Source organism: Phyllopteryx taeniolatus, chromosome 19 (assembly GCF_024500385.1).
Source record: "Phyllopteryx taeniolatus isolate TA_2022b chromosome 19, UOR_Ptae_1.2, whole genome shotgun sequence".
Lineage (NCBI taxonomy): Eukaryota > Metazoa > Chordata > Actinopteri > Syngnathiformes > Syngnathidae > Phyllopteryx > Phyllopteryx taeniolatus.
The window spans coordinates 11,545,046-11,558,629 of NC_084520.1; the positions used below are offsets into that span (position 1 = coordinate 11,545,046).

General features: G+C 43.2%; 1 protein-coding gene across 5 annotated transcripts in view; it reads right to left on the minus strand.

Moving 5' to 3' along the window:
* raraa (retinoic acid receptor, alpha a) overlaps window positions 1-13,584 on the minus strand; it is a 172,919-nt gene that overhangs the window by 92,546 nt on the left and 66,789 nt on the right. For 3 of the 5 annotated variants that reach the window (XM_061755520.1, XM_061755522.1, XM_061755523.1), the window contains one exon: window positions 2,018-2,667. In XM_061755520.1, the coding sequence (XP_061611504.1) occupies window positions 2,018-2,171 (154 nt within the window). In that variant the 5' untranslated portion in view covers window positions 2,172-2,667. Of the gene's footprint in view, window positions 1-2,017; window positions 2,668-13,584 lie in introns of those variants that run through there. The other 2 variants (XM_061755524.1, XM_061755525.1) reach the window with 1 other exon arrangement.

The window sequence follows — 13,584 nt, forward strand, 5'->3', positions numbered from 1 at the left end:
ATAACTGTGTGGTATGTATATTATATGATATCATCCCTAGTTTTGTGTAATAACAGTAATGCTCCATTTGTAGAAGAGTAATCAAATCTTTATGTGGATCCGTATCACCGTTCTTTGGCCCACACTGCATCCCTCTCACCAAAGTTTTCCAATTAATCGTTTAAGTAGATTTAAGTAAGCGTGCTAACAAACAGACAAAAATAACCTTCTTGGCAAAAGGTACCAAGCCGATTTCAAACCTGAAACAAAACAAACCAAAAGTCCCTGTGAGATGAAGCGGCACAATCTGACAATGCACACTGCACAAAACACACGCCGGGCGGGAACAAACATTCCACATTGAACGCCGTCCAGGCTAGTGCTCAGCTTTCACTGCCTCCACTCTGACAGACTGAAAATCCCTCTCACTGCAACATCAAGCAAACTGACTGGCTCGCAGTCTCGTCTCTCTTTCGTGACTTTTCAGCACTGGATGAGACTGGAGAGGGCTTAGCTGTCCAACGGCAAACGGGAGGGTGCACAGATATGTCAGATGTGGGCATGATGGATGGCGAAAAGGTTGACTGTTGCGTGTATGACATGACTTGTAGAAATGTGTCAGTGTGAGGGGCCAGTGTTACATCTAAGATTAACAGTGTGTTTTCATCTGTGTGTGTGTGTGTGTGTATGTGTGTATGTGTCAGGAAGCTGTGGTGTCCCCAGCTCTCCGGTGTTTACTGACAGGAAATGTTTGTCCAGGCATAAGGGAAGGGAAGCTTGCCGCTCCGTATCGCATACACTGGGAAAGTGCCATAGGACACACACACACACACACACACACTTACAATCACACAAACAAAAGCGTGTAAAAAGGGGAATCTGACGGAAGCTCCAGTCTTTGTGAGAGAGGCGCGGCATCTGGTAGCGGGGAAGTGGGAGCAGGTTGGTTGGGCACTATCGCTGCATTCCAGCAAACTAGGAAGTCGGAAATTTCCGATCTCCGAGGAGGAAAATGTATTGGAATGTCACTCAAAGTTTGAAGAGTTCAATAAGAAGAGTTCCACTTTCATTAATGCCACAAGTTGTGAAGGGTACCAAAAATAACTTCTCTCTACCAACCCTTTTAATGGGCGGTGGTATGGGAAGCAGCACTGCACTGATTGGTCATCAAAGATTCAAATGAGTCTCAGGTTGGCTGGAGCCTATCCCAGCTGACTTGGGGCGAGAGGCCACCCTTGACTGGTCGCGCGCCAATCACAGGGCACATATCGTCGCTCTCGGGCGGAATCCTCAACAAAATCACTACTTTTAAGGAAATCCCCAAAATGCCATCTTACTTGAGTTAAGAGGCTATTTTCAACACTTTAAATTGCTTACTAATGGGTAAAAATAACAGACTCGAGTTCAGAACGTCAGACTGAGCAGACATGCTAACCACGAGGACGTGCTGCCTAAATATAAACATCTGCACACTATACATCCTCCGTTATTAACTTTGCTTTAATCATCTTAAAGTTTGTATTTGCAGCAACACAGGAAAAAATAAGACAACACATGATTCAGCAGCTTGTATTTTGTCTGAGTCAGCGCACGACTGCAGCGACATTTCCCTTTGAAAGAAACTTTCTCACCTACTTAGACGAGAAACTTTGTGCAACAGTTCTCCGGCTTATGATTGATTACAAAAAGGAGTTGGCGACAATGATCGTATGTGAGAGGTTTATTCCGGGAGCACTTGCCAATTTTTGTCTTTGTGCAATGAGCCACTTTCTGGCTGTACTGCCTGATGTTCTTATTTGTGTGTGACTGTGTGTGTGTGTGTGTGTGTGTGTGTGCTCATAAATGAAGGGTCACGCTGGAGGCCCTGTGAGAGCGTGGGCGTGTATATTTGTGGTTGTTTACCAACACACGTCTGTCAAACGGGAGTGATCTACGCGGGACGAGAGGAAAGTGTCCGTTCACCGGGAAGTTCAAGCATGTGAGCTCGGTCACGCGCAATCACAGAGGTGGGACAAAAGGGATCTAGACTTTGACTTACTGGCTGGTGAGGGGGTGCTGTAGCCGCTGAGAGGAAGTCCTGGCAGGGCCGGTGGCGACAGACTTCCCAACATGTGAGGGAAGAAGTAGGAGTAGGTGGGCATTGGGAAGCCATTTAGGTGCGGGCCCGGCACCGGGTTGCCCTTCCCAGCCATGACGCGTGTCACTCACTGAAGAAAGCCCCTCTGCTTTTTGTAACACAGCCAAAACTGAGTCAGTGTGGATTACTGCTCTGATTTAATCCCCCATGGGAATGCTGGATTAGCACATAATCCAACAGAACGTCCAGCGAAGGTCGCAAACTAGTCACCGGATATGTCACCAAGGTTAAAATCGAGTTGAGGGCTCAGTTACTGCGGAAACAATGGTTGAAATGGTGAACTATAAAAAGGGGCTCCAGAGTGTTTTATCCTTGTGTGCTGCGCTACTGTGAAACAGGTCTATGGGGAGGCCATTCCTTATCTTCCAGTCCAATGGGGAGTGGAGGAGATGACGTTGATAACTGCAGTCACAGGTGATGATAGTGGTGATGCTGATGCTAGTGGTTGTAAGCCTTCAAGAGAGCGCACGCTTCCTCTACGGGGTTCCTTTCTCGCTCAGATCACATGATGCCACCATGTTCTCCCGGGATGGGCCTCCTCCTCGCAGCCTCTGCCGAGAGAAGTAGAAGAAGAAAAGAGCGAGAGTGATCATTCAGTGCTGCAACGACTAGGTTAAGAGATGGTTTCCCTTTCAGCCGCAGCATTTGAGCTAAACAGTGCTTTTGTTTTGACGCTAATTAATGGTAATGTCTCGTCTGAAACCTTACAAAAACAACCCATCTGCGTTAATTACCTAATGGGGTGTTACAACTGTGAGGAGAGCCAGTGGGCGCCTGATGTTTCCTCACAGCTTTTGCGCGCTGCTCATTAACAGTGACAGGCTGCAAAATAGTGTGGGAGATGAGCAAAAAACACACAAATGCAAACACAAAAGAAAAACTTGGCTAATTACGCAAGTTGCTGAAGCCAGAGGTGAGACCAAAGGTGCCACTCTGGAACCACCAGAGATTTGCACTGCAGAGTTTACTTTCAAAACAAAGACAGAGAGTTGTTATTGGCGCAGAGAGTGCGAGAGCACCAGAGAACGTAATTGCTATCAAGAGGTACACTGACACCCCGGGATAAACAAGATAAAGAGAGTAGCATGGCTTCAAAACAGCTTGTCACAACACAAGAGCAGTTTATTCTCTCCCGTAATGAGCTATTTATGAGTCAAGAGAGGCAAAAAGTGGAATTATTGGTTGGGAAAAAAAGATGGGGGGGGGGGGGGGGGGGGGGGAATGTGTCTTTGCATGAACGTTGCTGCGCAGGAATGTGGTGTTCAAGCATGAATCACACCAGGGCATCACGGATGAACTCTTGTAAAGGGAGAAGGGTCAAGCCAGACATGTTCCCACTTGTTTCGTGTGCGTAAAGCATCGTGATGTGACAGCCGAGAGGCGTGTACTGCAAGCAACCGCATACAGACGGGAGACAAACTGATAGGAAGCATCAGTCACTTGGAGACTCAAGCCCTCCGTGGTAAAGACCTGTTTCTACTGCAACTAAAGGATCAAGAGCATTAAGAAAAAAAGGAAACAAATTGAAGAAAAGAAAAAAAAAAAAAGGCAAATTTTTTTTAAGAGCAACCTTCAATCCGTCAAGGACATGCTTCAACACTCTTGAACCAAACACGTTTTTTTTAATTGTCATGAGCAGCGTTGCTCATATTTAAAAGGAAAAAAATCATTTGAAATCCACATTTCCTTAATTATCGTGCCACACTTCAAGTAATTCAGGAGTACTTTACACATTCAAGTGCTGAAGGGAGGTTGGTCGATTGCCTCAAGACATTACGAGTTTGTGTGTGAGTGGCTGGGCGTGAGCTGCGGTTGAAAGCAGCTCCTGGGTGAGTGTGCTCACTGGGTCTATGTGTATGTCCAAATATGGTTAATTTCATATTCATATTTCATATTTAAACAAAAATAAATGACAGTGTCATAGAATAGTGATTGTGTAGTGTGTTAATTCAGTGGTTGAACAAAATTTTGGGGTGGTGGTGTGTTCAAAAACCTTCCAGATCATTTATTTTTTTAACACACTTGACAGAACAAAATTACGTGAATAAGACATAACATACAACATATAGTATCTTTGTACGCATGTCTAGTTCGAACAAGTCTTTTAAACTGAGAGCTGACTTTATGGGCCTGGCCCTCTGCTCACTGTCTTATTTGTAGACCTTACACCGATTTTATCGGGCTGATCGGTATCGGCCGATATTTAGCATTTTATGATGATCGGCTGATCGGCTTTAATGTCATAATTCGCCGATCCGTAATTTAATTATTAATTATTTTTTGTCATGTAATGTTGGTTTGACCTGACTGATTAGAATACACGGTCTGACTAGAGCAGTGATTTCCAAGCTTTATGGAGCCAAGGAACATATTTTACAATTGAAAAATCTCACGGCACACCAACAAAAAAAAAATGTCACAAAAAGTGGATACATTAATTACTGTATTTACTTCCTGCCATCTAATAGAAGATTTGTTCTGTCTGTCGCTATGCCTCACTGGCATAAATAGAGGAACAAAGATACATTATTTATTGTAAATATAATTTTTTGAGCAATTAAGTACACAAGTGTATACAGTAAATGAACAGGTCATTTAAATAGACACATTCCTCCATCTTGTGATCGGATCGGTTATTGGTTTTTAAACTCGCTGATCGGTGATCGGCCCCAAAAATCCTGATCGTGTAAAGCCTACTTATTTGTATTGATTGTTGCGCTAGGGTACTCTTGTCACTTTGTCACTGAGAGGTGGCGTGCGCTCTGGTCAGGGGTTGAAGGCCAAAGGCTGAGCTTGTATTAGACTGAAAGATTTAAACAGCATTTTTTTTATTTTATTTTTTATTTTTTTAATAACCCATGGGAGTTGGTTATAGTAGAATTTGCGTTTAAAGGCCCCCCTCTCTGCTCAATAGCCACTGCCATTAAGAAACACATATTGCACTAATAAATGCCAGTAAGGTACTGCGTTAAAACCATCAATATTTGGAAATACCGCTGCTGCATTGCATGTTGGTGGGATCATGTAAAATGCATTAGAATCGTCAGCACTGTGCAAGTGATGTAATGCCATCTATATTTCCATGTAATAGCCAGGGGCTACATCTCACATATCAGGGGCTCAAGTCTTTCAATAAGGAGCAACCTCTCACTGGGTCAATGGGAGAACTCACTAGTAGCAAATGGGCTACTTTCTTCACCATTATCATTACAGTGTCTCGTGTGGCCGCCATTAGAGGCTGCTGTGACTGATAGGCCGCATCACACATCACTACGCTTTGTTGTGGTGAAGCAACAACTCTTCGTAAGTGATGCCGCAGTAAATAAACAAGCATATTACTGCTTTACTACACAGTGGGAAGCCTCTGACCTTCCTGCGAGTTCTGCCTTAGCACGTGTTTTGTCTGTCCCTGTGGATGTACGGGGTCGTGCCAGCACGACAACGAAGTGCGAATTTCCCTGTTCCGCTTTCTGTGGATTACAGAGCTGTTCATGACTTGGTCCCAAAACCACTTCACAATACTCAAAGCCTCTCTGTCCGGTGATGTTGACTCCTCTTTACTGGTACTTTGAAGTGTATCGGGACCTTGAAGTTACCTTTGTGGCTACTCGCCTGTTTGTCGTTGAACCTGTCACAGGTGATAAAAGTAATTTCCCACGTTTGGTGGTTTGGCGTACTGCACTTAGATCCATTCCCCCCCCCCCAAAAAAAAATTCAAAGAAACCAGACTGAACGACTTGTGTTTGACCGCAATTCCACAGCTTTTTTTCCCCCCATCATAGTACAGTACTATTAGTAACAGCACTAGTAAAGCCCTAGAAATTTTTATAATTGCCTATATCAATATTTTAAACTGTAAATATTGCACAAACTATGATTCCATTTCATTTTAATATTTCAAATTAATTGCCCATTAACCTTAAAAATAAATGGCTTAAAGATGATTTCATTTAAAAAAAAATTATGCTCCAGCAAATATAGAAAAAAACAGCATGTCGTACTATGAATGCAGCCTAAGCATATCCTGCCAACGTTGCTCTCTCTGACAACAAAAAACATGCACACTGTGGGTACATTCAACAACAAAAAGACCAAGAATACAAAAACATCCATTAGTTCATGACTCTTTACACACACGCCCAAAGCTGTCTTTCGATCTTTGAATCTCTTTAGCCGCCACCTCGCCTCATATGATGTATGTGCTGCAGATGATAGGGCTGACACACAAGGTCACAGATACGGGGAAGAACAAAAGGGAGCTGTTGTGTGCATTTCGCTGATTGGCTGCTGGTGCACTGGTGTCAAGGGTGAAGATGGTGTCGGAACAAAGATGTGTTCTGTGAATGCGCATGATCCGGACAGATTGAATAAAATGACAATGTCAACTTGGGGTTCGCTGGCGCATCTCAAAGTAGCTTACTAGGTGATTATTTTTCTTTAAAAGCAGGAAAATATAAGCAACATGTTAATAGGATTAACATGAGCAATTGTGATTGCAGCCTATAATTGCCCAAGGGCTGGATTCATGCATTTAATGTACTACTTTAGAAAGATTTTCGACTCAGCAGCGTCCATTTTTAAAGCTTTATCTTTTACCCGTATACCGCACATGCTATATTCATTTCAACATATGTGCACAACTGTATGAACGTTAGCTCCAGGGGGAACCTAAGTGATCACTAACAGTGGGGGAAAAATAAACAAACAATCTGGGTCACTTGGTCTTAACTGTGGCGTTGGCATGTAACCAGAGAGAAAGACGGTTCAGAGGTCGCATGGCACGAAAGAGCGTAATTGGTTGTGACAGCAAACTTTGAATTAATCATCGGCCAAGCAGCAAATGGCAGAGCGAGGTCGGGGTGGACGGGCGGACAATACGGCGAGCGGAGCCACGGGGGACGGCAAATGCAACGCATGACATACAGTATGGAGGCTGGTGCGTACATAAATAGACACATGCGGTCCACAACACGTCCAAAAGGCAACAAACACACATACATGCACACACGGTTCAAAACGGGTCGGGGTTACACAAAGTAACAGTTAGGAGATGTCAGAGCTGTGAAAAACAGCTTGTGACAGTTGCGCTGCTGTACACTGTACATACACAAGAAATACATTAATATGTTCATGCACTAAATATTTGTAGAGAAAATGCAGGAAGTGTCGTTTTTGTTAACTGTACAATATTCCTTTTTCTTCACTGTCATGTTTTATGTATTTATCTTCACGCTTTGATTTGGAACAGTTTGTGTGTAGTATTCCCAATGGATTCGCATGTTTAGAAATGAAAGCTATTGTTATTTTAAACACACTGATATGAATCTGTATGTTCAGAATTTATGAATAGAATATAATCCTGACCCTAACTGACAAAAAGTATTTTTTACGTGACAGGTGGAGTGTGTTACCGCAGGGAGCTCAAGCAGGTGCGATGACGTGCCTGTTGCTGGACAAAGGCCCAGTTATGAACTGATGAATGAAAAATGAAATATTGTCCTTAACTTTTACACCGACATCTGGCGATACTCTCGTGAGGATTCGTTGCGAAACGAGCCGGATGACTTTGAATTTCACTTTGAAGGCTTAAGTGTAAAACAGCGAACTCTCCCGGGGAACACCAAAGGTTGTCAAGCTTCGATGTGAATCTTTTACATGTGCTCCATCACCGGCATGTATGGCTTTGCAAAGGTCCCAGTAATGGAAGTCGCTCGTGCACGATGCAATGAAACTTTCATGAGGAGCGCTTTGTGCGCTTGAATACATGTCACGAGTAAATGTGCCAATTCAGTGAATGTGCATGAGTGTATACATGTACATACATGTGTGTGTGTGTGTGTGTGTGATCAACAAGTGTCTAAGCCAGTGTGCGTGTGTGTCCCCAAATGTCCTGAGTCACCCTTGCATGCTGTCGATCTGCCCTGGGGGCCGCAGGCATCACACTGTACATTTCATGCTCAGATTTGCATAAAAAGTAGACCACGCAGAGCAGCACACTGCGACAAGTCACTCGCACTGTATCTCAGCTAATGTTATGTGAATTATTCAGGCCAGAGCGGCCACGCTAAGCTCACTAAAAGTAGTGTACTGTGCTTTATCTACTCCCTATATTGGGGTTGCAAATGAAAATGGAGCTAGAAACAGTAACACTCCACAAATATGTTAATGAAGATGGTAAACAATGTACAGTAATAACATAGTAACATATTTGCGGTTCACCATTCATGAATTCATCTATTTGCATTTTGTTCTCTGGAACCTATCGCCAGCTATTCGCTAACAAACTCACAGGTTCACATTTTTTGTGCTCCTTCTGAACAGTACCACTAGTAGAAAAGTACCGTAATAGCTTACCACCTCTTTGCTGGAGAACTCTTGGCTAAGTGTACTAGATTAGTATTTGTAAGTGGAAAGAACAACCAGACAATTGCACTATGATAGACTTTTGTTTAGCCTGGGTTGTTAGTGGAAGTTACAGAAAGTCTGTACATGCCCACCTTCGGTGCATTTTTTAAAATTAAAATAACCTGGAAGCCATCTATTTTTAAAATGATACTGTTTAGGGATCAGTTTGTGTTTTTTCGCTATTCGCAGCAAGGCCCAGTCCCTATCCCCCTCGAATAGCAGGGATGACTATATTTCTCGAATTTATTGTTCAGTAACTCAATATTATTTGTGTTCCTTGTAGAGCTTTATTTTGAACAGACCGACACTTTAAGGGTGAGAGGGCAGCAAGTGGGAAGGAGGGAGGAAGAAAGTGTGGCGCGAGGAGATGAAAGTGTGCTAAGTGCACATCCAGGCCAGCGAGAACCGTCAGCTCTTTTGCCAAGCGCCCCACTTGTCAGCGAGGCAGTTTGGGTGACATTTGTGCCTCACCTCAGGAAGGTCAGACGCTAATTATCTCAAAGGCCAGCAAGCGGCGGACCTGCAAAGAATAAAAGTAAAACCTGCAAATGAGTGGCGAGCGTATGTGTCAGGATGCAGGATGGTTGCTTGCTATCTTCACACGAAATGAGCCTCTACTGTGTGACTGTCTGTGCAGAACGTCGCCATCTGCACCATATGGACTCATAAACACCCTCCCTGACAGATGCCTAGAAATGTTGTGTTTAGTAGGGGTTGAACCCATAAGTCAACTTGTCGATAAGTCGACTTGACATTAAACTGCATCAAGGTTTAAAGCTTGAAGTTGACTAATTGCTGATCAGGTGTTTTTGGCATCTCTGTGGTGCAATGAAATGTTTAATTCAGGCACAGCACGTTGTGACGACATCTCAGCGCATCCAATTGGACAGATGGCGGCTGGGCGATTTTAGAGTAAACAGTAAGACATTTTGGAGGAGTTATACATTAAAAACAGCAGAGAGAAGAAAATAAAGGAATCAGTGATTATTGTGGTGTCCCTGTGTTCCGTGCTCTGGGTCACCAGACGTGACGTGGTAAAAAAAGAAACAAGAAAGAAACTGCTCAGCCTCAAGTACACATCGAAGCGGTCTTCATGGAGCTATAGTTAACAGATGAGCCTTATCTCCCCCAGATCCTGCCGGGCCATTAGATGAACCCATACCCTCCTTTTCAACTGTTGCTCATCCTTAACCCGGAACTTACTCGAAACGTGAGGATTAAGATTTCAGACTTAACGTGTGACTTGCACATATGTGACTTACTTGCACCTCTGGTGTGCAGCCAATCAGGCTCCAACTCAAGTCACCTGCTCACCTGTTCATCTATAAGTCCCACATGACTCTTTCTGCTTAGCAAAATAAAGCTAAAGAACCATTAATCAAAAAAGGAGACACAACATGCAGCATTTGCTTTTCAGGCTACCCACTGTAACCGTTCAGCTCAGTCAATATTTGCAGGAGGCTATGGTTACAGAAAGCTCCCACATGCACGTGAACACTCGGCCTGGAAGGTACACAAAAAGTCCCACTCGCGCGCAAAGGAGGTCGGAGATACAGAGGGCTATAGATCACTGATACCAACGGCCCGCGGCAAGCTCCTTGTGTCTAGCTTTTTTTTCCTCTGGCCATTTTTCCAGCTCTGTAAAAACATGAAGGGCTGGTCTCCATTGTTTACACAGCTGGCTCCACGAAGCGGCTTGCTTAATATGAAATATGACGAGAGTAGAGAGGTGAGAGGGGAAAGAACGAGGAGGAAAATGGCAACGAGAGCCAGGATAGAAGGGCGGACCTTTTCAGAGGGGGAATTAAAGACTGAGAGTGGTCAACGATGCAGGACATTAGAGGGAGGTATAAAGACAGAAAAAGAAATATACTTATGGAAAATTGAATATGCAGAACACTAAGCAGGTCCAACTAGAATGATGCTCAATAACATACAGTGTCTAAGTTCCAAAGCATTCTGAGTTCAACCAAAATTATACAGAAAAATAGAGCTGAAAAGTCCAAGATCTGAAGTAGGGCTACAATATTCAAATATTTTTTAGAACCAACTATTCTACCGATTACCCCATCAATGAATCAGTTCAAAATAGATTTTGTGATGTGCAGGTATTCTTTTTGTCCACTTGGGGCCACCATCCTCACATTCTACATAGTAGTATCTGTGACTTTCAGTGTGTGTGGCTTTAAAAGGCAGCTTCTGGTGAGTGGCATGTATGTCAGCGAATGAGAGTGAACTTGGCTGTTGTTGGCTCAGATTAGGGGCTGGCTGTTAATTGGCTAACTGTTGACCAGTCACCGTGCTGAGTGACTGAGCCTTAGTTGTGGGCCATAGAAACTAGTATGATTATTGAATGTGCTTATTACAACTTTGTATTGTTCAATTAAGTGATTAAAAGTGTACTGGCGACTGTCTATCCTTGACTACTTGCGGGGGCATGACAGAACGTTCTAACTAGCGGTGGAAGGCTAACGATGTTTATGTTACCCTATGTCGGCGATCGTAACCGTGCTGTTGCGTAAGACTGTTCTGTTTTGAAGTAGCCACGTTGCCCTTCGTCATCTTTTTTAGGTGTGAAATAATCCCAAACATAGGAAATTCTCTTTCCTCCTGGCATGCCGCCATCAATTTATTTCTATGCTTGGTGGCACGTGTGGTGTGCGCGTCCGCCGTAATAGTCCGTACAATGATCCCTGCCAGGCTTTGAGGCAGAGATTTTGCGTCAACCTTTTTTGTAATGGAATTATTGCAGTTATTTATTTAATCGTTCCAGCCCTAATTTGAAGGATCAATTCCACAAGTGTTTACTTTTCTGACACCACCACAGAGTAGTACAATTGGTGACCATAGAAGGGGAAATGTAACTTGTTAGAAAGTGGGAAAGTGATACATACACTATATGTCTCTGTCCTAGTTGCTCAGTATAATATAGCCAAAGTGACAACAAAAGAAATGTATTACTTTCTGTTGGACCATGAATTCTTGTGTAATCCCGGTCACTAACAAACTATTAGCCTTCGGTGGAGGCAGTAAGTGAGGGGGAAGAGAGCAGGGCAGCACAACAAGGAGCAGAGAAACGTTGAGGTTTCCTTGTGGTGAGTCATGCCTCCTGCGGTCTGGGGTCCATGTTATTCTTTCACTGCAGTGACACACCACTTTCATTCGGTTGCTCTCGCCTCACCAGGCCCAACTGCTCTTGCCTCACCGCGTTTGTACCCAGAAGAAAAAAGCACAGTGGATCACTTACAACAACAAAAATAAGGTTTGTATGTAAATGGCTGTGACGAAGGACGATTGACTTGATTCTGACATAATGACTATAAATATATGAAAATCCTCCCATGAATTGATGCCACTCCTCAGTCAGAAATTCTCTTCATGAATCAATTTATTTGAGCTACATACCATATATGTCAATCTAATTATTTTCCACTTATGGAGAACTGAGAAAACAAGCAAATGTTTGTTATTTGTTTGACCTTTTTTCACTTAAACATGACAACCCTGAAAGAGATTTTAGATTTAAACAGACTGTCTGCGACAACCCCAATAGGCAGCGCACGATGAACATGTGACATGTATCCAATATGTTGTGACCTTTTGTGATTGAAGTGTTGCTTGAACATGCGGGACACAATGGGACTCATGTCTGGGGCGAACGTATTCCAAGCTAAACTGCAATTCCGTTGAGACGAGGGCTGGCTCTAGGGGAAAGTACGGCGAACAGCATTAAAGCAAAAATGTATTTGTATTTATTTGTTATATCGTTGCTGTCGAGAGGAAACCTCGTATGTCCACATATGGTCAATTTCATATTTTTTGACAAATCAATACTATTGGCCTGTTCTCACGTCATCTCTTTTTTTTCCAATGCATTATTAACCAATTGAAATTGTTTAAAATAGCTTGTGAACAAATGTATTAACGCTCGTGAACGTTCAACTGTCTGAGAAGTGTTGTAAAACGCCACCTCTTCCCTCACTTTCGGGAGCCGTGTGGCATTTTGTCGCCTCAAGATTGAAAAGTCTAGATGGTTTTTTTTTTTACAATAACAAGTGAAAATAGGTTAAAAGTTCCTTAACAAAGTAGCATCTATTTTTCCAAGTCTTAGCAGCGGTATTTAATTGACAGCTGAGCGGGGCGTGATGGTTCAGCGGGCTCGCCCACTTGAGAGTAACAACAAAAGCTTGGTTTTTCACGATTTTGAAGCCCCATTTTATCGACTTGGTGACATTTTGTACTAATCAAATTTAGCAGGGTTGTTAACAACACTTTCGGTGCCTTGTCAAATTTAGAAGACTGCTTTTGGGTGATGGTGTCGATTTAGAGGGACGACCACTATTTGAGGAAATGCGTGATTATAATTTGCTCATAAACTGTACCTTGGATTTATTTAGTTTTTTAATCAACTTTGGCCGTTCTTCCAGATGTTCACCCTTAAATTCCTGAGGTTCCCAGACAATCAAATAACATCAAAGTCACCTTGCTATATTCGGACATAACGTGGACTTTTACCAGGGAACTGGCAGCAACATTTGTTTAATGTCCAGACAGCCTAAATCCGACATGTTCTCATGTATACTCTAGTTCCTGAAAAGGGCTTGAGGTGTTTTTGTGAAACGTGCTTTGAAATCATCGGAGGCCATTTGTAAACACAAGACGGAGTTAATAATCGCTGGGCTTTTGCAAAACCCTAGAAACAACACGATGCACTTAAGAAAGCATACATATAATCTTGTGTATGGTATGTGTGTCTCATGAGTGTTAAGCAAGGTGGCTCGCTCACACCATCAGCAACCTTGTTCCAGTTAACCGGAGAGGCCCTGCGCAAATGAAGACCACATTTCTGCAGAGGACTCCAAGAGACCGAAGCACCCTCTACCCACACACACAAAATATATGTAGTCAAAACACTTGAGTTACCATATTCCAGGCCTCCACACACACACACTCACATGTACACCTTCAACACAGATATTTACATTACTTCGTAGTCTCACAGGGGAACACAAGAGGGATTTCTCAAGAGGATATTTTGGTTTTCCCCTCGCAAACACACACGC